Source organism: Lindgomyces ingoldianus (genome assembly GCF_010093535.1).
Source record: "Lindgomyces ingoldianus strain ATCC 200398 unplaced genomic scaffold BDR25scaffold_37, whole genome shotgun sequence".
NCBI lineage: Eukaryota > Fungi > Ascomycota > Dothideomycetes > Pleosporales > Lindgomycetaceae > Lindgomyces > Lindgomyces ingoldianus.
The window spans coordinates 756,466-779,217 of record NW_022985198.1 but is presented as its reverse complement, the minus strand read 5'-3'; the positions used below and the strand labels follow the sequence as shown (position 1 = coordinate 779,217).

Here is a 22,752-nt window from a genome sequence, read left to right as displayed (position 1 = left end):
ATGTAGAGCCGAAGCCCAAAGTCGCACTACTGTTTCGCTTAACCAGGGGGAGATCCTCTGGAACCCCCTTTTCGCCTGCAGCGGGCTTTGCTTGGAAGGTCTTGGCAGAGCCGATTACATTTAGCGGGAAAAATTACACTGTAGAAGTGATTTTTACACCCCCGACCGTGCGGTAGTCGATCACGATAGGAAAAAAAGAAGACCGGATCAAGCATGTAGCATAGCAGAACGATTACTTGAAGCTTAAAAACAAACAGTAACGCGGCTTTTTGGTTACCGATTTTCTACCAATCAAATCAATAGCCGGCTTATATCCGGACCAATAGGAGAGAGGGCTTGGCGGTAGAGATAGTGTAATATTTGATGTATGTTTTTGGGTGCACGTTCTGCCGGAGGCGGCCTCGGCCCGGCCGATCCTTGGCAGTTCAGCCCTTCGCCCCAAATCATCTGTCAATGCCTGGCTTGAACATGACTTGAGCCTCGTAGTGAGGTTTTGCGTAATCTATTTTTCATTGTTGAATAGCCTTACGATATTGGGCTAGAGTACCTAGTTTCCAAGGCAGCTCGGAAAGATAGTTATGACCAATCGGACGGGGGCTCAGTCTGTGAATTGCGCAGGGTGCACATATTCTATCCTTGCCTTTCTTTCCAGCGAAGCACTTGATGATCATCTTACGAGCCTGTAGAGCTGTGCAAAGAAACCCTGCATCTTGAATCTTCAAAAGGAGATCTAAATCAAAGAAAGTAATAAAAATAATAATTGCATAGCGAAAGAGTGGAATCATTACGAGACGATCTTTGCGAATACACCTTTGCTCCAATAACACCGCAGACCCTGTAATGATCAACACTCAAGTCCATTCATCTCAGACAAACTCCACTTCCATCCCCTTGTACACACCCTGAACTCTCTTCCATTTCAGCTCCTTTGACATCGCCAACTGCAGCCTCATTCGATCCTTCGATTTCTTCTGTCCATGTCGATCCTGCAAACGATCGATATCCTCGCAGAGCAGATGTTCCTGGGCTTGGTTGCCCTGGTGCTCAACGACCTTGAGTTCAGTTCCGCGCCGTGCATCTAAACAAACTAGTGCATGGCCGCGAGGAGTCACAACTTTGAGCATAATCAATCCGCTAAGCAGTAGCGTCGTCATGTGAAGAGAACAATCAACGGAGAAACCATCGTTAGAATCGCGCTGCGAGAAAACCTTATTGTATGGACCTCGGGTTTTGAGCAAGCTTCCACCCCGCTCATCGTGTAAGAGCTTAGCCATGATGAGTTGCTCATTGATGCCTGAGATGGCGCGCAGTTCCGACACAGATCGACATCGAACGCGAAATCGAAGGAAGTCGCTCCAGGGCCAGTCTTCCACGAATCTACTCTTTTGTACCAGGAGGTAGAAACCGGCTAAAATCCAGAGATACATGGACAAATTAGATGGGTCAACTCCTGTGATGCGGTTCCCACATGCAATCATTGCCAACCCGCCCCCGGCGATTATGAATGCAACCAAGAGGATGGAGCACACTTGATATTTGCAGGCAACAGTGACGCTGCGCTCGTCGATCACCCAACTATCCATCTCCCGCGACCTCTCCACCAACTTGCTCTGCACCTTTCCGGCATTCTTGGAAGAGGCCCCACTGTGGATGAGATTGTTGCGGGAAAAGAATCCTTGCTGGACTGCCGCTGACAAGCGCATGACATCCCATGACTGACTGTCATTCTCGAATTGATTGGTGTACATGCGAAAGAAAGCGCAGTAGTCCTTGTTCTTAGAAGGTCGGACAACGTCTTTAGCATCGCAAGCTAGCGCTAACGCGGCGCGAAATCCGGTTAGGCTGGCAACCACGACGGGGCTTGTAAGTACTAGAGGAATCATGACAGTGATGATGTCCGCCATGGAATTCATCACAGCCTTCTGTGGCTTGCATCTCGATAGTTCATTCATTGCATTGTCCGCCAATGTGGTGCTGGATATCTTGTTGTGGGCGTTACAATACCTCCATTCTACCGTAGTCCGCAAGTTACCTTGAGATTTAGGTGGGCAGTTCTGTTTCACCTGTTGTAAGGCCTCGTTCAAGATTTTGAAGGCGGGGTAGGCTGTTTTGAGGGCATCTTGATCTGACGAGGCCGAATATTCCAAGTCTCGGTCCTGGAAGAGCAAAGCCTTGAAGTCCTCGAATCCAGTCCCGTATACCATGCCACAAATCTCAAAAGATGTAGCTTGAAGTCCCGATCGGTTATGGAATCGGAGAGAAAGCAATAGATAGCGCAGAATCGTATCGATGCCAGATCGGAAGCGGTTTTGGTCAACGCAGTACCGAGCAACCTCTGCGTTAGCGGTCGTCGTCAGACCCTCCTTGCTCTCAGCATCGATCATGCGCAAAACCTCTTCGCACTCTTCCTCATCCATGATTCCATTTGACAAGCGGCTGGATATGTCTGTTTGGTCGAGAGATGCCTCACCAGCCTGACAGGAAATCAACGTGTTGGCGTGCATATCGATTAGTAGCACTTTCAGTTTGGCGACCCTCTGCGTCAGGACGGCCAGGACGTTGTCGGACCAATATTTCCCAACTGCTACCTGGGCGAGTAGCCTAGCTAGGATAGCGGAGGTGTAATCTATAAGAGCGAAGATGGAGTCCAGAAACGAGTCCTTCTTCTTGCGTTGTTCTTCCGCCACTTCTCCTCCTCCTTCCTGCCACATACTATTCGTCTGACTAACTCTAGCCTGCTGGATGAGTTTCTTCAGTCGATCTCGATTCGCCAGAGGCTTGCAGGATTTGACGTAGATGCATTCGTTATCCAGCATGCATAGTGATAGAGCAGACAAGACCATCTCTGCCAAACGTCCAAGATCCTGGTACCCTTCTTCATTCCCTTCACCAAAAAGTCCTTTTCCGTCGAATGGAAGGACTGGGTCAGGATTTTGTACAGCGCTAACCAACCTACTGGCCTCATCCACCCAAAGCTCTAGAGCTTGAAGGTTGGCGGGCAAGTACGCTCGGAGATCGTCAAACTGCGGCATCTTCACAGTATTCGAGTGATCAGCAGAGGAAGGAACACAACGTCCGCCGGAAACTATCAACTTAATAATGGATTGTGCATCTGTCTCGACTGGTGTCTTGTCTCCATCATCCTGACTCGCAATTGAAGCCGCCTTCTGGCCCGAGCCAGCACTCCCGAATCGCTTCCAACTTCGAAATAACTTGGTTTTCTGGTTTCTGACTACGAGAGGAACGGACGAGTGCCGGGAAAGCATCGAATTGACATGATTTGGCTTTGGGGCGTCCTTGCGCTGGTTCTCTTCTCTGGATATTGGTTGTTCGATGCCGCTGTTCAACGAGGGCTCGAGGCTTGGGTTGCCTTTTTCAACGTCAAGGTTGCAAATTTCGAAAGACATCGTGATAGCTGTGGTCTGTAAGACTAGTCGTGGTCAATGACAGCGCCGGGGAATTGGCACATTGATATCAGCTTATCGTCCTAGAAGCTTAAGAATGAATGGCAAAACTTAGCCAGCCCTCTGAGGCTTGAGCCCCATTCTCGCTCTCTTTAGCGGGCAAGTCCGGTAAGGTAATAAACCCATCGACTACAGTGGTTTCACTTCCTGAGGCATTTCCGGGGATAGTTTGATCAAAGGCATACCGTTTTCGACATTTTCTCGCCACACTTCAGCCGTGCTGGGGTATACCAGCCCCGACATTTGGGGCGGCCCCCACGATTACTAAGTCCATGTGGCTGTGAAAGCGGGGCGTTAGTTTCATGCGTTCCACTATCAGGTCCTCTGGTTGGCGGGAGAGCTCTGGAATTCTGTGCCTCACTAACAAGAAGTGATGTTGGGCGCGGTGGAACTCTTTGGAAGAGACTTATGAGATAATACGGGGATGCCGGGAAGTGAGGCGGTGTTTATAAGGCAACCCTGTTCCGAAGTTCTAATTGGATGGGTAAGCCCGTGGCTCTCGCGGTCGATGTCAAGCCTGTGACAAGTACAGCTTTGCGACACAAACATGAAATCGAATCTTGAGCTACTTCTTGTAACCATACACTTTCATTTGCAAGATCTAATTTTGACGTACAACCGCCATGACACTGAACACAGGTAATCCAAACGGTGCCTGTACCGTTTCTCGTTACCGTCGTGTAATTCAGCATTCTTGGGCACAACCCGAACAAGTTGAGAATGCGACAGCCCCTAACCTTAATGATCAAAACGTCATATCGCAAGTGCATGTTAAGCAAGAAATCACACCAAAGACTGGGGGAGGGCATCCTAGCCCTGTCGTAGTAGAGGGCGACGATAAAGTCCGGGAAGCTTCCACAACAAACCCTAACAAACTCCCACCCTACGAAGAACAAGAACCACAGGAAAGGAAGCTACTATACATCTCAGATGACAGTTGCGACGAGGGGTCGTGTAAATTTGAAAGTCACAAGAGTGGTCAACGTTACAAGAAACGCCAGAGTCAATCCTCCAAACGGACGAAAGATCAATGTCAGAGAGTGAACGCGCAAGATTGCAGTGAGGGTGAGGAGTGCTACGAAGATGGGGACACATCAGATAGCTGTTCGGACTCTGACCTTGAAGTGGATGATCTCCGCCTTCAGTCTCACAAACACAAGATGAAGAAATGGACATCAGTAGCACGGGGCAAATTCGAGCAGATGTTACTCGAATGCATCGTCAATACAGGTCAGCAACAGCAAACTGTCAATATATGTGCGCTACTAATCAAGTTTGGTCTAGATAAAATCCCGCCGAACTACGAGAACATCTTCATAGACCCCAAAACAATTGGCAAAGTCGAAAGAATCACAGCGATGGGACTGACGAGGCCTAAAGCCTTCGGTCACGGCGTCTTGAAGAATAACAAAGTCACCGGAGCTATTCTCTACGGGCCACCAGGCACGGGAAAGACACTTTTAGCAAGGGGAGTGGCTAAGCAATCCGGCTTTAACATGCTCTCGATTTCCGTCTCCGAGGTATGGCAGAAGTGTCATGGTGACGACGAGAAGATGATCAAGGCTATCTTCTCCATGGCGCGTAAGATGTACCCGAGCATTGTGTTCATTGACGAAGCGGACGCTATGCTGGGTGAACGCAAGGCCGGTGAGAAACGCCACATCCGGGCCATGCTGAACCAGTTCCTTATGGAATGGGACGGCATCATGAGTGGGACCGACTCGCCATTCATCTTGCTGGCTACCAACCGACCGAACGATCTCGATCCTGCCGTGCTTCGAAGGGCGCCTGTGCGCATTTTCTTCAATCTCCCATCAAAGACTGAGCGAATGGGCATATTGGGATTGCTTCTCAAGGACGAGAACCTTGGCCCAGACATCACTATACCGACTCTAGCGAACTTAACGCCACAGTATACCGGCTCGGACCTTAAGAATCTCTGTGTGACTGCTGCGACCGAATGCATTGGCGAACAGACTGTCGATACTCACGAGCGCACCTTAACACGCCGGCATTTTTTGGCTGCTATGCAAACTATTAAAGCTACTACGCTCAGCAAGACGAGAGAGCAGGATCTTGACAACTTCCAGAACAATCGTCATGAGCAGGGTGTGGCTGAAGAGTAGGATGATGTCTGACCGTGATTATTCCAATTCCTGTCAAACTTTGTCGTTTTGTGTTGTAAAATCCCAGCAATAATACTCATAAGTGCAATAAGTTGCAAACCCCGCAGTCCTTTGTCAAGGCTGAAATAGAAATTGGAACTCGACTATAAAAAGATATTGCTATCAAGAATGTAGAATTTATCGAGTCTCCAACATCCACAGCCTCCATTTCCTGCATAGCCCTAGTGCTGCGTACATTACCACACGCATAGAGTTATTATCTTTTCATAGCTCGGTGTACATGTTGTTGTGCTGTACATGTACGCCATAAATCCCCTGTGAAGCTGCAGTCTAGCCAGCTCGAGGCTAAGTACAGTAAGTGTATCTGAATGGCTGTTGAAAAATGCTTGTTTTTAGGCTTATATTACCCTGTATGTGTCCTCAGGTTAGGCCAATACTGCGCAGTTCAGCTCTTCGTCAAATCATTCTTCTATCGTCCTCAGTGTTGCTTTGCTGAAATAGAGGTAAATACGAGACCATACAATCAACCAAAACAAATATATTTCGGTCACCTAAGAGCGAAAAAGGGCTGACCGCTCCAGGCTCAGGATGATAAGCCTGTGCTCACAGGAAGTTGGCTTGCTTGTTGCTTCCTGAGTACAACGTAATATGACTTGTCATAGCAATGATATTGCCAAGTATAGCATTCCTCTAGCCTAAGCCTTGCGGCGAGCGAACCAGACATGAGTGTTCGGTTATGTACGGTTCGGGCCTTCATATATTCAACCCTGAAGCCCTTCTCTTAGTATAATATCGATTCCCTCCGTAGCACTAAGGGAGAGCGTCCTGATTTGTTCGTCGCTAGGCCTGAAGATGGGGAGAGTCGCCTGTGAGATGATCGACTGAGATGAAGAACCAGGTTGGGAGAAGATACGTGAGTGATTGAGTTGGCTACCCTGATAGCTACAGAGCGAAATCACTGAATGGAAATCGTTTAGATAGTTGATTCAACGAATTATTATGTTTCGCAAACGAGTTACTTTCGTTTATGCTGGTAGCTCATGGCTCTTACCAAGTACAGGTACCAGATTATTCCGTCGTTTCAAGGCCTCTGCGAGATTCATCAATAAAGTATGAACAAATGAGGGAGTGAACGAACCCTTCAATGTCTGCTCTGCAGCTAATTGACGAGGAAATCCACTAATTTGGAAGGATTTTCCCTTCTCCAACGATGTTGAACCTGGGAATCGAAGCTCGATATTCACAGCAACTGTCTGGTCGGGAAGGCATATGTTGATCTCCGGGACGACGAAAATTCCTTCTGCAATCATCTGCTCGATGAGAGCGGAAGTCAAGGGCACCTATTTTCCTGTGAGCAAGATCATCGATGTTCCAATTATAGATGGCCCAAATCAGTTGATGCTTACCGATTGATAATGCAGTGCACCATCTACCTGGATGGCGAAGAAGGGCGAAGCGGTGCTGCGGAAATGCTCTCGCAAGAATTGGCCAAGCCCCCGCATCTCACTTGAATCATTCGAAGCGGAGTCAAATCGACAACGAATTAATCCTACCATGGGTCAGGAAGCGCTAGTCTTAGTGTTGCGACTCACTTACCGTGGCAATCATAGCCTGAATCAGTATTGCGAGCGGAGCAGCCCAGCTTCTTGAAATAGAAGGTACTTGCTACTAAATGCAGAGCCACATCACGTAACGTCTCTTCCGAGATACCTTTGGATGTCACTGACAGGAGCTTGCTCAAATCCTCAGCGGCATCAAGTTCAGGGACGACATCCATCTCAGGGTTGAGTCGGATATATCGAGCGCTGGTTCTGGATTGAGCATCTGCAGACACTGCGCGCTCCCTTAAGAACAACTTCCATGCAACCTCGGCATCAATGATACTCTTGTATCGACTTGTCTTGATGTAGTTTAGCTTCACTATTGCTAACTCTGTCATCATTGCAAACATACCACAGCGTTCCAACCATGTGCCAACCGCTTCGTTATTGGAAAAGCTTTTGGCTTGCCAAAAGGACTTGTCATCTGCCCCCAATCTATGTCGCCGATCTGCAGTCTAGTTTCATAGTTAGCCACTGTATACTGGTGGAAAGGTGATTTTTTTGCCTTTGAAATCGTTCGCTCAAAAGCTGCAAATCATATTCGATCTCCAGTCTGTCATCTGCCCTGCCATCCGTATCGCCCTCCTTGCCGGTTCCAATGGATAGTAACACATCTGGGGGAAGCTTCGATACCTCGGGCCAGAGCAGTTGTGCCTCTCGATATGCAACCCTTACTGGATTATTATTGTGGAAAGCACCGTCCAAGTACTCGCGGCTTGTTTCCGGATGCCAAAAAGCGGTGAAATAAGGCGGAGCGGCTGCGGATGCGGCAGCGGCCTCCCATATCATAAGCTCTTTATTTGGGTCTGATGGACGCTGAAAGATGTGGCGTGCATAGTTTTCTCCCTGTCGATTGTAGTTGGCCATGATGATTGCGTTTTTAGCAAGCTCGTCCGTCGACGTCACGGCAACCTTGATATCGTAGAAATGTGACTTCTTCCCTGCACCACCAAATATCCTAGCATCACCTAGGGATTGACGCAGAGAATCGTATAATGGTCGCGTTCTGTATATACTTCCGCGGAACAATACAGCGGAAAATTTTGAGCGGAGCGTCATGTAGGTTTTACGTTTCGTAAAGGCCGTCCTGCAGAGCTCCGAAAACTTGGTAGTGCAGTCATCTACTGACAAACCAAGCACTCCGAGAGCTAAGGCGATGATTGATCCAGTGCTTTGTAGTCGTTTAGCCAGAGAATCAACATAAACCTTGTATCATGAACCTACCTAGTCCCTACAATGATATCGAAGAAGTTCTGGATAGGGAGTCTATCTCCAAGTTGTTTCTGGAGCAAGCGGAGTACTTCGAGTTCTACAATACCGCGCACACCACCTCTGGAGGGGCGTCAGAAATGCTTCCAGGCCGTGTGGAGACTTACCCATCCAAGGAAAGGATTCTAACTCCCGCAAACTCAGGCTTAAGCCGGATTCTCCACAGTCTAGGCCAAGCGCCTTCGCCTTGATGCAACGGACAACAAGTCAATGTTAGCGTTGTGTCGTCTTCCCGAGTGCCAAATGAGTATGCACAGTCGGAGCACAGTCCATGCGCACATGGCAAAACATAATCTGGAGGACTCATCAAACAGCTTAGGCAAGCCTGATGACTGACTATTCTTTGTCGTGACTCGAACTTCTTATAGAACTCCGCCATCGTGCGTTCATGCAACTGCAACACCTGCGCATTGCCAGATGTACCGCCTTCAGCATCGGGGCCGGTGCTAACCTGTAGTTCAGACTCTAGTTTACAGAGCCTTCTTTTTATGAGGCGCATGAACCTCTTCGAAAAATCTTTGTGATTGAAGCCGCTGGACTCATATTTGCCCGATCCAATGATTTTACCCTTGCTGTTTTGGTGGCCCTTTGAGCTATGTCGCGAACTGACATTGACGCAAAGCTCTCCGTGCTTGCTTCTAAAACTACAAGGCATGGCCGAGCCGCAAAACTCCTCAAGCGCAAAGGAGAAATGCTTCTCATATTCCTGTATGGAGTCAATTGCAAGCCCTACCGTAGTCAGCAGAGTATATGACTAAAGGGTCGCTGTCCTCACCTTTTCGATTTCTATGGACATCGAGTAGAACGCACGACGCTATCATGGAACTCATTTCAGTGAACACTTCGATAGTCGTAGGCCGCTTCGAGAGGCTGCGGTAGGATGCGTACACAGCTTCCGCCAGCTCAAAAATGCGTCCACCAAAGTTTGCCGGTATAGGATGGACTTGAAAGGATACTTTCTTGAAGTCGAACGGCTCATCTATAGTCCTACGGAAGTGCTTAAACGCCTCTTGCAGGTAGACTTGCAACGCCTCAGAGGTGAATCGAAGTCTCGCCTTTTCCCTATCCTGGCGAGAATCGTTGCAGCACTCAACAATACGATTATGGAGAGCCTGCACCTGACTTTGCATGATACTATAACGGCCTCCCCGAGGGATGGTGACAACGTGAAATGAGCCATAATAGCAACGAATAAGGTCATAGACAGAAGTAATCCTAATACCTTTTTGTTCCCAGAATCTTGCAAGGGCCTGGAATGACGGAACTCCATGCTGTGGATGGAGCGCGTTCTTAACACTACTGAGGAGGCTTGCGGTCGCTTTGTCGATATCCCATTCACTTTCGTCCACCCCAATTTCGGTCGCGTTGAGTGCAACAATTGCCCGTGGCAGAGCCGGTTGGTTTGTTGATTTCTCTAGCGATCTTTGTCCCCATTCAAGAAGCTTCTTCAATGCCCCGGATTGGAATGTCCTATACATTTTTCAGTTGACTGCCGCTTTGGCCTAGTCGCACTGCGTTGATGGGGATACGTACTTGGCATTTCGTGACACGAAAACGACGGCGTCAGAGAACGTATACAAAATCCGGGGATAGAGCTCGCTGACAGCAAATTCTCTCGTGCGCCGTTGTGGATCGTTGCCCTTAGGATCAGCCCACGAAATCTCAAGATGGTCCCTTGTACGTTCTCTGGCTAGCTTCATCAACTCGAGCGCTTCGCGACCGAGCTTTTTACGTTTGGCAATTGGCACCTCTTCACCTCCATTAAGGCCCTCGCAGTCCGCAAGTAGAATGGGCTTGTCGCTGTAGAATGTCTTTGGGTCTGCGTAAAGGTGGACATCCGCCGAAGTAGGTTTATTGTGGTCTGCGGGCGATCCACATACTGGTGCCGGGAAAGGAATGCTCCATTCGTCCCCTCCCTCTCTCCAAGGGTCATGTAGTTTGATGAGCATGTTGATGATCGTGCTTTTGCCAGCGCCTAAGTAAGATTAGAATACGTTCCTTCGAATGTGAATCATGGTACTTGCTCGTCTCTCCTACGAATGACACGATTTGAGGATATTTCGGCAGTACCGAGTCTCGAGTACTCTCTGCCATCAAAGAGACGTATGCACCGAAGTCTTCGAGGACTGGACACTGATTATCATCCTTTGCCCACCCTATACGTGTTAGGGGGCAATCAGTCACAGGGGCCATCTCTCGACTCACCAAACCAGGTGGACTTTTCATCTGTCTCATGGAGCTTCCGCACCTCCTCACGGTCGTTACTTGGGTTAAGAATACTTTCTAAGCGCTTTGCAATGTGGTAGTCAATCTGTTCATGCGGTTTCCCGTCGCGTGCATATTTGCCCTTACGATGAGGCGGCTGAAACCTCCAGCAGGATTCACAAAATCGGCATGAGCAATCAACACAGTACCAAATGTAGTCATCAGATTTTCGGTCGCAACGTTCGTCTTCACAGCGTTCTCCTGGGCTTAGAGGAGGGTCCATTCCGAGTATGACAAAACACTGTGGTGTATAATGATTGACAAGCGATTCCAAGTAGGCTCGATGCTAGGACAAAGTTTGTACAAAGAACTTCAGCGGGACATAGCCGTAAAAATACTTTTCCGTTGATCAGGCTGTGCCACACTACTAGCGAACTCTGGAGAATGCCCTGCCTGGAACTAAGAAAAAGCCACGACGGCAAGTTGAGGTGCAGATCACCAAATCGTGAGGCCAGACTCGGAAGATTGCACCCAAAAAAATGCAGCATAACCTGTTGATCAACCCACATCGTGTGTGTGCTTGGAGGATCTTCGAATTTCATTCAGCCCCACGGAAGCGAAGCCTTGGCCGTGGAGTATACGATCATGCGACGTTGAAACCTGGTGCCTTCTGGGTAGGCCCTATTTCTCAAGACCTCGAAAATATCGTATGACGGAGCATGTGTCTTGGTGTCTCTAAGCGACCAGGCGACGAGGCGTCATGAAGGGATATAACTACACAATTCTTGCCTAGTAGTGGCTCACAAGGCTTATGCACGAGACTGATCGTATTAACCAAAAAAAAGACAATTGCGGATATTTCCACAAGCCAATTGTGATCTTTGTCACGGTAACGATCTGTGACACCCATTCGACCTTGATGTCCATTGGGCCTTGGGCGGAAGCCTTCCCTAAAAGCCCCATAGAGGCTTACGCTTAACCAGATGCGTTCATACTAAATTTAAATAAACAAAAAAGGGACAGCCAGATGCAGCAAGGCATCGGATAAAGAAGTAGCATGTATATAGCAAAGCAAAACTGTATCTAGAAGAGCAGCAATTGTTTAGGTTTAAAGGTCTTAATCTTAGAGCCTAATTTTGTATAGTTAATTCCCTTATTAAAGAGCTGTTTAGCTGACTTCTAGTGTATGTGTAAGAGCACTGTATGCAAGAACCATGAAGCGCAGAAGGGGTAATAGGATAATATTAATAGACAAATCCTTAAGGAGACTTAGGGGTTTAAGAAAGGATATATGTAACGGGCGCTCGGATCCATAGGATCACTGGTACGACTACATGCGCTAAGCACCAGCCAAAAGGCATGCACAAATTGAATCAGCGAGGATTCCGCTTACATGGTCGATATTTATGAGCTAGATGGGATGCCCCCCGGATGCTGGCTCCCATCCAGATCTTTGATCTGGCCCGCTTGCGGGCTCTTATGGGTCCAACCATCACAACATGCATATATATATGTACTAGGGCATGTGACAGGACGCCATGTACCTAAGGCTAGGCTAAGGGCTCTCTATGGGGAGTCTAAGGCATGTCCTAGTTAACTGTGACATTATTGCACGTTCTACTTTAAAAATTCGTTTCATTTATCCTGCTTAATTATAATGTTTTATTATTAAATAACGCTTTACATATATATCCTTTCTCGAACCCCTATTAATACTCTCTTATAAACCCCTTCTGTGCTTCATGTTTCTTGGATACAGTGCTCTCACATAAACATAGTTTTAAGTAAAACCTACTCTTCAACTCTTTGTTCTACCTGTTCGTAATTAATTGACACTGCTGCTACACATAACAGTGTTCAACAAGGAGTGATAATAAAAATATAAATAGTAGAAAAGAATAACTTAGTAATAAACTAATAATAAGTTGAGCAAGACCTAAGATAGCTAGGAGTTGCAGTATAAAACCTAGTTCCGTAGTGAGGAAACAGGTCTTCTTCTTCTTCTTCGAATTCAACACTGTTATCAGGCATTTGCTAGCTGCGCCGAGCCAGTACATAATTGTCACATAAGAAAGTACTTAGAAATAAAATTAGATTATAGAGCAGATTATAGATTAAAGAGTGGATTAACCACACTTTATATACAGAGGACAAGGCTTGCTAAAGAAGTCTCGTGATCATGTCCTAGTCACATGACCGGGTTGTGCTCGGCCCTAGCCAAAATGAAGTGTGCAATACACTGGAAGACGGGCTGAACTTGCTCTTCTGTTAGGGGAATTGATTAAACAAAGCCACTCATATAAATCTTAACCTTTATACATTGCTGCCTTCTAAGGCAGAGATTTGCTACAGCTTATACACCTGTTACTTCTTTGTCCTATGACTTAACTATTGCATTTAGCTGTCCATTCCTTGTTTCTCGGCCTCACAGGAGTCGATAGTTCTGGGTTGGGAAAGCGTTGCAAGTGGCCGTCGAGACGTAAAAGTTTGCGGGAGCTAATCTATTTTCGGACAATAACTGTCCCCAACAATCACATGATAATGGCGATGGTCTCGAGTAGGGTTTGAATAGTAGGAGTGGGGAGAGGTGAAGATGCATCCAAAATCAGCTGGGTAAAACCGCTCAACCCACCTGCAGTACAACTGCCGATATATACTAGCAATGATACTCATAAATACAATAGGTTGCGTACCCCACAGTCTTTTAAGAAGCCCGCAATAGAAATTGGAACTGGATCATAAAAGGATACTGCTATCAAGAGTGTAGATTTCGTGGGTCGTTAGTATTTAAAGTCTCCATTTCTTCTTTTTTAGGTCAGGCCAGCCTTCTTCAAAGTAAATGCACGCATCAACGAGCGTGTCATTCTGCTCCTCTACAAGGACTTGTCCTCCATTGCTTTGAAGATTACCATTTGTCGACGATCACTTTTCGCTCTGCTCCAATGTCACATTGGCATTTGCATCGCTTTCGCCTTAGTATACGGACGCTTTGAATGCTTATCGTAACGTCTGATCGGGGTCTGTAATGACGTGTCTTCATACCCATTTCCTCCCGATCAATTTACACCGTCAAGTAGCCTTGCAACATTTGAGAGTCTTATCCAGTCAATTAAAACGAAGCCAAACATTCGCATTCATACTCTGTTCAACTTCTTTTCCTCTGAAAAATCTCGGGTATCTAGCCTTTTTACAACGCCTTCGCTAAATACAAATTCCTAGTCCCTAATATCCACATTCAAGAAGACGGGATAATATGATCGTGGCCACCATCCGCCCATATTTCGGCGATATAATTCCATCATTCGGTAAAATCTGCAATGAGCCCAATACCACTCATGCACTGCGATTCTCCCGGCACTCGTGGATCTGGCCACGTCTTTGACTTTTTACTCGTGCCTGGGTATCTTAGCTTGCTCACTCCTGTTTCAGTCCTTGCTCTTGGGCTTGAAATATTACCTATACGATGAGTAACAGACCTATTCTCTGGTTTGTTGTGAGGCGTTCCTTGAGCTGTCGACGTTGTTGTCTGAGGTATTGGCTTTATGAGGTACTCTGAGTCCTTCGCCTTTTCTTCAAAGTGCTTGAACTCTTGGTTCAATCGGATAGCGCTATAGCGATGCGCCGGGTTTACGACAAGGAGATGGCGCATTGTCATATTTAGCAAGTCTTGAATGAAAGCAGTACAGTTCTCGGATTGGTAGAGCTCTTCCACCCACTTGACTACACCTTCGCGGACTTCAGCCCTTGAGCGGTTCTCGCCGACTATATTGAAGAATTCATCATTAGAGAGCTCTCGCAAGTCAGGGTTGCTGTCGGGACATGACCGATTGCTAGAGAAGTTTTCATTGCCTTCCTGCCCTTTCAACGCCCATGTCGCGAATTCCAGAAGGATACAGGCAAGACTCCACATATCATAGGCGCGTGAAACGGGCTTATGGAGTTTCAACTCCGGCGGCTCGTACGTAGGCGAAGATTTGATTTGGCTCCAATCCACGTTAGAACGAGTGTCTCTTCCATGGAACCTGCTCAACCCAAAGTCCGCAATCGTCAGGATCCCTCCCGGATTGTCGGATGCGGATGAGGGAGGAAACCATAGAATATTTTCCGGCTTTATGTCGCCATGGCGTCCATACTTCTCTTCACCTCGTTTGAGTCTAATGCTAGAGCCGGATCCTTCTGGGGCCGAAGTGGTACCGGGGGGAGTCTGAATTCTGGATTCGTGAATTTCTAGGAGGCCGCTGACGAGGCCGGCCAATTGCTTGAGCCACCAGCGCATGGTATCCTCATCGAAGACTGGTTTGGTGTGTCGCCAGTAGCTTTCTAAGTTCTCTTTGGCATGCGGGAACATCAGGTGGTATTTCCCTTTCCATTGATACGTGGCAAGAAGATTGATTAAGTGAGGGTGAGGTTGATTCCTTTTTTTAGCGAGAGTGGCGAAAAATGCAGTTTCCTTCTTGAAGATGTCTTCGTGGTTGGCTGTGCTGAGTTCTTTGATGGCAACATGGCACCCCTGGATTCATAATATGTCAGCACTATATTTCATGGTCATTGGACACACACTGGCTAACTCACTTCGCTATCGGACCGTTTCACGCCTGAGAAATTGTGATGTGAGGGGTGAATTTTAGCGAAGTGGACTCTGCTATAACCCCCCTTTGAGATTTCTCGACGTTCAGTGAAAGGCAGCATCGCGTTGTCATCCAATATGTAGTGACTTCCTTCGTTGAAATTGGGAGCCATCATCCACCATTGACACCTTTGAAACTCTTCAGAGACTTCATCGTTCCATTTTGCGAGAGATATTATGTCTTTGCCACCTTTCCCTTGCAAAGCGTAGTGACTCCCAAGTGGTTGTGGATGTTTTAGTTGGAAAGGGAAGTCCTCGTCGGATACCTGCTCCTCTAGCAACGGCAGGATTTCGTGTTCTTTCTTGATGTATCCGAGGGTAGCGAATAAACGTGGAGCGGATTCGCAAATCGATTTAGCTAAATCATTGATGCGAGCATCGGCAGTGCTTGGGAGAATTTTCTGAAGTATGGGTGTTACTACTTCGACTGTTATGAGTTTTTTGAGTTCGCAGTCCGGAACAAAGAATTTGTGGTTGTTCTTGTTACTGCACTGTATGCGTGCTTGACGTAGACTATTATGTAAAGAGCCTGCTTCTGAAATACTTCGAGGTGCTCCAGGACTGTTACTCTGATGTGATGTGTCGTCACAAAGTTCAAGGGTATGCGTTGACAAGGAAAGAGGATTAGGATTCTGAACCAAGCTAGACGGTGTAGGGTGCGGAGAGGACTGTGTATGAGACTGAGCCGCATTTTCTTCAGAGTCCTCAATCGACGACAGCTCTGAAGTTGCATTCTGGATTTCGGACGCGGCGTGGTGTGTACTAGTAGGATGGGTATCGTAATGAGCGGAGGGAAAGGAGGGAACCTTCTGCAAGTCCAAGGTCAGCGGCGGTCCTGCATTGCGGCTCTGATATTGTGTTCTCTCACTGGTGGACGGCTGGTGGTTGATCTGATTGGCCGGCAGCTGAGCCACCGGAGCCACCAGAGCCACCGGAGACGCATAGTGCAGGTATTCACGGCTGGCTGACAACCAAGCTTTGTTTTGAATGAGTAGAGACGAGAGAAGAAGAATATGAAATTCTGGCAGCAGTTGAAAGAGAGAACCAAGCGATTAGATATAACCCTAGAAAATATGCCTGGGGAAGGGTATCGGCTTTACGCCCACGATTCACTGAGACGCAGTGCACAGCCACCGAGCGCCGGGTCAGCTCTTGTCCTTACTATGTGCTTGCTCAATTGTGCCTCGCGATCATTGCTAGTGCTCAAAATGGAGAAGCGTTCGTATCTCGTATCTCATGTCCCTCACCTGCTCCGAACCTACCCTCACGTGTCTTGTCTCCTTAGAAGGTGGCCACAAGCACCTGTGGGGAAATGCGTATCAGGCGAACTGCTTTCCAACCGCATGAAATATTTGGCCCGGTCCACCAGGCAACGAAGTTTCCTCAGCCAACCTTCGTCGCCTCTGTCCCTTCCGAGCAGCTTCTGGAGTATAGTTTGCATGACGGTGGCGGAGATGGAGCACAGCCTTCAGAGGAGCGCAAATTAGACCCACTTTCCAAATCAGGAAATGCTCTTCTCCCAAGCTGCAAGCGAATAGATTGGAGCCTGTCACGGAAATCAACCCTACGAATGGAACATCCTGGCAGTGACAACTTCGGAGGCACGCGAAGGTGGAGATGCACCCAAGACCACCAAGTGGCAATCGTTAGAACCGTTAGGGGTATGGATATTGCTGCTAGTAGCCAGGCGCTTCTGGACACTTGCATGCTCTGACCATCCGTGGTGTTTACGAATTGTGTAGAAAAAAAGCCCTGGTACGACGTCAAACTAGACGCATTTAACCCAACTGCAGAGAAGAGTGCCCACTTACGGTAACAACTGTGACAGGAAGGTACACGAGGCCGATCACCGTCAAGACTTTAACTGCTGCGGCATCGTTAGTGCTCTTTTCCTGCAAACTTATTAACCTATGAAATGATGTTTTATATGGCATCTTACTGCGAGCTTATGCATTGATTGGTTTTCAACTTGCGCTTCACGTCCAATAGCCTTCAACGCTATTGCATCCTCGTAATTTAAGAGATCGGAAAGCTAAATTCGGATCAGAATTCGCTTTCTTCGGTGGCATCTTGACTTCACACATCATGCACGTACTAGCTCTGTGACAGAATTTAGCCTTGCTTTAAGAGCTTCTCCTCTCTTTACGTGCATCTCTATCTCCTTGGCTTGCTCTTCGAGCTCTTCGATAATCGCATCGACGACGTTTCCATCGGCATGGTACTCTTCTTGGCCGATTTTACGAGTGTAGTCGCATATTCCAAGGACATTCTGTTGCATTGTTGAGAGAATTATTCCAAGATCGTTTACCTTGTCCTCAAGTTGCTTCAGTCTTTGTCGATCTATGAAACTAATTTGGTAGTCCGTAAGTGGATCAAAACTATCCCTTTCGGAGTCGACCTTCGCAAACACTAGACGGTTAGACTGCATACCAGAAATTAGTAAACTCTTATATGAACATAATGTTCACAATGATATCTACTCGCAGCACGATGAGGAAAGAGTTACGGGTATTACGCACCTGTTCCATTATTTCCTCTTCCATCCAAGCCATGTATTCTCGCCACCCCTTGGCAGCATCAGAAACGAGCAACCTTACAATGTTTTGCCAAGACATTGCCAGCTCTCTCGCAAAAGAATCAGCACAGAGTGCCAATTGCTTTTCAAAAGATTCTGATGGAGAAATAAGGAGAAAGACGGATCTATATCTCAGAGCATTGTGCCCCGACTCTGAATCATGTTCAGTAAAAACAATGGGGATACGGCGGTGATACACCGCAGTTTGACGAATGGACCATGGCGATTGTCCTTCAGTCAGCTTGCGATTATTCAGTTCAGCACGCCGCAGAACGAAACTCGACTCTAGCTTTTAGTCAGTGGCTTGGCCCGCTGGTAGAAGAGGACGAAATACGAAATGGAATAAATCAATTTGATTTAACGAACCGAAAATATTACAATCATTGAGCGTAGGTGTCCGTCGCATCCGAAAAGATGGAAATTCAAACTCCTTTTCCTCGAACTTTCGACCAAACACAAATGCACAGTTCCAAAATTCGCAAAATGCATTGTACTTCTCTAGAAATCCTTCGAATAGGTCTCGTGAAATGTCAAGCGTCGTCCAAGAGCGTTGCTGTCGGATGGTGAAAACCTGAAGTATGTCTTTATTTTTCTATGAGGGTGATCATCAGTCTTCTATTTAGAGACAGGGCGACAGAATGAATGAATAAACTTGAATTTGAATAAAATAGAGTTATGGTTGAAACCGTACTCTTCTTAAAGCGTCAATTTGGTCCACATCTAGTATCGTTTGGTTTTGCTCAAAAATGAGAGTTTCATGGCGGTCGAAGAGACTCAACGCGGAGAGATAACTGACTTGCAGTTGAGCTCTCTGCGGATCAGCTTTAAAAAGATCGGGGCTCTTAGCATCGATTCGTCGCTTCAAGGCTTCGGGGTCGTGAATGTCGAGGAATGAAAACATGACCATGGGATGACCTAATATGTATTACATAAGCGTGGTGTGCACAATTTGGCAATTACAAGTCGCCTGTGTTTTCAGGCATGGAATGGATGGCTTAGACAACGGATGAAGGACGATGAAGCTATATATATCCCAAAAAGTGTTCCAATCTGAGGGGGACCTTTACAGACATGGTTCGAGTAAGCGGAGGTGGCTTCCGGTGACTGTCCCACTCGCGTCACTCGAGACCGGTGAGGGCCAATGAGGCGGACAAAGGCATCAAGGCATTAACCCTATCAGAAAACCGTCTTGAGGGCGTGGGGCAGGCACCCATCTGGCGCTCTCGTCTTCAGACTATTTGGTTCACAACATGAAAATAAGTGAATTAAAACACAACACGCCACCATAATAAGATTCGGCCATTGCGTTTAGCGAAATATCGTCCGACAATCAAGAATTCGCTCCTAGTCATATTTAACGCCAATAACTGGAATATTTTGAGTGCTGCGTTACCTGACTAAGTTTTGGGGGCTGCGTGCATGTCGTGGACGGATATATCTTATACCGGTTGAGTCTTAGCTAAGGTGGATTGCTTGTCAGTATGTCATACAAGGAGGAGTTACTGCTAAATCCCTTACCTCAACTCTGAATTTACCCTCTCCGAAATCTGAAGTTCCAAAAATATCTCTCAAGGCCTTCAGGAGACGCCCCTGATCAAGAAAATGTCCATCGATAACTTGGGAAGGGGTTGGGCTATATCCAGCAGCCATGGACGGCTATATCAACTGGGAAGAGTGATGAAGTTCTGGAGTAAGGAGCTCAAAAACCCAATGAAAGACAAATCATTAGAAGAAATGCAAGGAAATACTTGGTTGCTGTGAGAATGGATGTTTCTCTGAAGAAGGATACTATCAGACCACCTTATATGCGATACTGTTTGACCATACACTTAAAGAGCCACATGAGCTTTCAAAACTGGACCGAAACCTGAGCCTGTCATCAATAGACGGAGTAAAAGCCATGTTGGACCCCCTCCAATCGAACGACCTTCCGAACGAATGAGCATGACAAGGGGGAGCACAAGGCTGCGACTACAGAAATATAAAAGGCAAACAGGCAAGAGGTGGATAAGCGGGCTGTGTGGTCACGTCGCTTTGCAGACATTGTGTTACGAAGCGACGGAATCTAGTTCTTCCTGTAACATCTATAGTGAGAGGAGTGGGCGGCGAAGAATGGTATCCTCCTACCTTTGATAGAGTTCTAGGAGTCTCGATGACCCACTTTCCTCTTCGTATCTAGGACGAAATCAGCCTTGGAGCCTTGACACCCTAAACCTCCACCTTCAGTGCCTTAATGCCTTATACGACGAAAGTAAATGACTCTGTCAACCTTCCAGACTCACCTCAGCCCTCCAGGATTGTTCAGGGAATAAGCGCGCGAGAAGCGCATGGAGCTTCACTTTATCAACATATCGTGGCTCGACATATTCTGTATTCATGTTGAAAGTCTGTGAGCTGGAAATATTGTTTGGCAATTATTCTGGGGATTTGCCTTAGGTGGCAAGGCCCCAGATCCATCACCACTACACGTTATATACACAGGCTGACATCGCAGAGCCGCATCCGTAATCTTCATGGTTCTTTGTGAGGGGAAGGTTTTGCTAGGTGTAGAGGGAGGTGCCAGGTTGTGAGGGTCTTCGCACTACCGACCAACGACAAGGTGGGGTCAGCACATCATGGCGTGCCGCTTGCGGAAAGTTCAATATGTTTTACCAGCATTTAGAAAACCAGCAGGGCGGTTCCACGAGTCTCGTCAAAGAGCAGGTATTTAAATAGGGCGCGACTGGTAGGCCTGGTCGGCAGAGTGAGCTGTTACACCTGCAATAATATACCCTGAACATACAGGAAGGCAACACAAAAATGAGACCTGATGCATTGCGAACTTGAGGCCTTGCAACGTATTAATTATACAGCACCGGTGAAGACTTAGGGATGATATGGACGCCACATGAGAAATTCGAAGGACCTAACTAGAAAACAGACTGGCCCAACGGGATGGAAACCAAAGGAAGGCTGAGGGACGTAACGAGGCAAAAAAAAAGTAAGCAAGTCTCATCCACGTCGGTCAATAGAACCATGATACCTTTCTGCAATTTTCGATTCGTATGATGTCTTGCTTCTGATTTCATAGACCCAAAGGGAGTCTGCATGACTTTGTCTTTGGTACGTTCTCGAGCAATGCCAACATGCATACACATGAGCTGGAACCAGGCTGCTAGAGCACGTGGAGAAGGCTGGTTACACTATTACTAAGTGAAGGAACAAAACTCCTTCGCATCAGCTTTATAACTACGTAGAATTTCTTCCGCCCTCTTCTGAATCCTCCTAAAAGGCTCTATATCCGGATTATCCAACCCAATACACCTCTCTGTGCCCTTCACCGCAAGCCTTGCCTGCGCCACCGCTGCTGTCCACTTCCCCAGCCGCAGCAATAGCTCCTCTGCCAAGTACTTGCGCCACCACACTAGTTCCATATCCCTACATCCTGCCTTCACTAGCGAGTCTATCACCTTCAGAACCGTGACTTCCGCGGCGGCGAGCTCAGCCAGGGAAGGTTGAGGGGAAGTGGGCGTTTGCAGACGCGTGATGAGAGGGATGATATTCCGGACTTCAACACCAATGTTTGTACGGTGGAATTCGTGGTGGATGAAGGAGACGTGGTTGATGTTGCAGGCAGGACATGTACACCGTAGGATGCCACGCTCTCTGAGAGCTTTCGCGCGTTCAGCAAATTTGCAATAGAAATTCGAGCTGATGTGGGAAGCTGTGAGTTCCTCGCCGGGGTAGATAGCGCGGGTTGCATGGACAGTGAGTCTCTTGGTACCCTTATTCCACGCGACACACACGTTCGGGACACACGATTGAGAGAGCACGGAGGCGGTGCGGAAGACACCGCAGATCGGAACATCATCGGGGAGGGCGGTACAGGAGTTGGGCTCGCTGTTGGTGGTCAGGTCGTTCATGTTTCCTTGAAACCGTGAGTTGACACGCCACATACGTATCGCGATTCGCAGACTCTCCTCTAGACTCGCGAGCTTCTGGCGCTCACCGTCCGTATTTGCGAGACTGTAGTTACGCTCGTATTCGAGGATCATATTGTCGATGTTCTTTTCCTGTGGCTTGAACTCAGGATATCGCACCATCTTTAGCCGGAGGAAGGAGTCTTGGTCAACAGCGGAGAGCTTTTCGAACGCCTCATAGATGCCGATATAGTTGTAATCGGCTTTGGTAACGCCGAGAAGAGGCTTCTCGGCGCTGATCCTGGTTCCTTCGGGAATTGGAGCCGTTACATGCAGGCCCCGGGTCGCATGGACGTCGACATTGCGGAGAACGGTATGCATTTCGCAATTCTCGGGCTGTAATACGAGGCGGCCTGGACCAATATCGTGGTCACCTGGACGGAGTGTGGAGGTAGACATGTCAGAGTGTAGTGCTAGGACAATGGTGTCAGAGGAAGTCGAAGAGCCGTAGCCATCGTCCTCGAGTTGGACCATGCTTGGTTGGATATGCTGCCAGCAAAGTTTGGTGGGGGTGGAGAAAGTCTTAGAGAGGTGAAGCACAGTGTTTATAGGGGGCTCAAGAACTTACCCTCTCATGTCGGTGCTGACTGATGCAAACTTTGCGGTGAAATGTCGTAGAAGGCAGAGAACAACGTAGAGCCAAGTAAACATATTCCTTGTGACTTGAGGAGAGGCGAAACTGAGATAAATACTAACTGTAGTGGAGTGGAGTGGTGGTGGCGATAGTATTTAGTGAAGAGATAGGGTAGGGACAAAAGAGAGATATAAGCAGCTCGGAATGTCGGAATCGAAATTCCGACATGCAAATTTGACACGTGACGTCATGCTACTAAGTCGCGTTCCGATAATGGCCTTTTCAGAGGGATGCAGACTCCCCAAGCAGATACTCCTAAGAGCGATGGCACATATATATATTATCACTTGTA

The 22,752-nt window shown here is 47.5% G+C and overlaps 7 protein-coding genes across 7 annotated transcripts; 1 reads left to right on the top strand and 6 right to left on the bottom strand.

The window, feature by feature from the left end:
• Window positions 1–38: 38 nt before the first annotated feature.
• On the bottom strand, window positions 39–4,046 carry BDR25DRAFT_360361 (uncharacterized protein; the record flags this gene model as incomplete). Its single annotated transcript, XM_033696240.1, has 9 exons — window positions 39–100; window positions 167–284; window positions 321–416; window positions 474–502; window positions 530–850; window positions 902–3,430; window positions 3,516–3,607; window positions 3,660–3,776; window positions 3,826–4,046. 9 exons carry the CDS (start codon window positions 4,044–4,046, stop codon window positions 39–41), a joined length of 3,585 nt encoding a protein of 1,194 aa, XP_033542675.1.
• A 1-nt stretch (window position 4,047) lies between these two features.
• BDR25DRAFT_306565 (AAA-domain-containing protein) lies at window positions 4,048–5,672 on the top strand. Its single transcript, XM_033690649.1, has 2 exons — window positions 4,048–4,694; window positions 4,749–5,672. The coding sequence occupies exons 1-2, from the start codon at window positions 4,088–4,090 to the stop codon at window positions 5,588–5,590; spliced, it is 1,449 nt and encodes a 482-aa protein (XP_033542674.1). The 5' UTR covers window positions 4,048–4,087; the 3' UTR covers window positions 5,591–5,672.
• A 1,506-nt stretch (window positions 5,673–7,178) lies between these two features.
• Window positions 7,179–11,000, bottom strand: BDR25DRAFT_294875 (FabD/lysophospholipase-like protein; the record flags this gene model as incomplete). The annotated part of the gene is given in 8 exon segments (XM_033688812.1): window positions 7,179–7,473; window positions 7,667–8,362; window positions 8,416–8,523; window positions 8,568–9,166; window positions 9,216–9,930; window positions 9,994–10,435; window positions 10,455–10,616; window positions 10,666–11,000. 8 exon segments carry the CDS (start codon window positions 10,946–10,948, stop codon window positions 7,179–7,181), a joined length of 3,300 nt encoding a protein of 1,099 aa, XP_033542673.1. The 5' UTR covers window positions 10,949–11,000.
• A 2,923-nt stretch (window positions 11,001–13,923) lies between these two features.
• Window positions 13,924–16,455, bottom strand: BDR25DRAFT_83268 (kinase-like protein). The gene is made up of 3 exons (XM_033699125.1): window positions 16,161–16,455; window positions 15,238–16,101; window positions 13,924–15,175 (listed from the first exon to the last, which is right to left on the bottom strand). The coding sequence occupies exons 1-3, from the start codon at window positions 16,233–16,235 to the stop codon at window positions 13,964–13,966; spliced, it is 2,151 nt and encodes a 716-aa protein (XP_033542672.1). The 5' UTR covers window positions 16,236–16,455; the 3' UTR covers window positions 13,924–13,963.
• BDR25DRAFT_83267 (uncharacterized protein) lies at window positions 16,456–18,406 on the bottom strand. Its single transcript, XM_033699124.1, has 6 exons — window positions 18,234–18,406; window positions 17,812–18,152; window positions 17,388–17,714; window positions 17,232–17,324; window positions 17,104–17,184; window positions 16,456–17,044 (listed from the first exon to the last, which is right to left on the bottom strand). The coding sequence occupies exons 1-6, from the start codon at window positions 18,271–18,273 to the stop codon at window positions 16,676–16,678; spliced, it is 1,251 nt and encodes a 416-aa protein (XP_033542671.1). The 5' UTR covers window positions 18,274–18,406; the 3' UTR covers window positions 16,456–16,675.
• Window positions 18,407–19,829: 1,423 nt separating this feature from the next.
• On the bottom strand, window positions 19,830–20,279 carry BDR25DRAFT_306562 (uncharacterized protein). Its single transcript, XM_033690648.1, has 3 exons — window positions 20,150–20,279; window positions 19,995–20,042; window positions 19,830–19,942 (listed from the first exon to the last, which is right to left on the bottom strand). Exons 1-3 carry the CDS (start codon window positions 20,243–20,245, stop codon window positions 19,916–19,918), a joined length of 171 nt encoding a protein of 56 aa, XP_033542670.1. The 5' UTR covers window positions 20,246–20,279; the 3' UTR covers window positions 19,830–19,915.
• A 776-nt stretch (window positions 20,280–21,055) lies between these two features.
• On the bottom strand, window positions 21,056–22,495 carry BDR25DRAFT_378534 (uncharacterized protein; the record flags this gene model as incomplete). The annotated part of the gene is made up of 1 exon (XM_033697552.1): window positions 21,056–22,495. The coding sequence occupies exon 1, from the start codon at window positions 22,298–22,300 to the stop codon at window positions 21,056–21,058; it is 1,245 nt and encodes a 414-aa protein (XP_033542669.1). The 5' UTR covers window positions 22,301–22,495.
• Window positions 22,496–22,752: the final 257 nt, after the last annotated feature.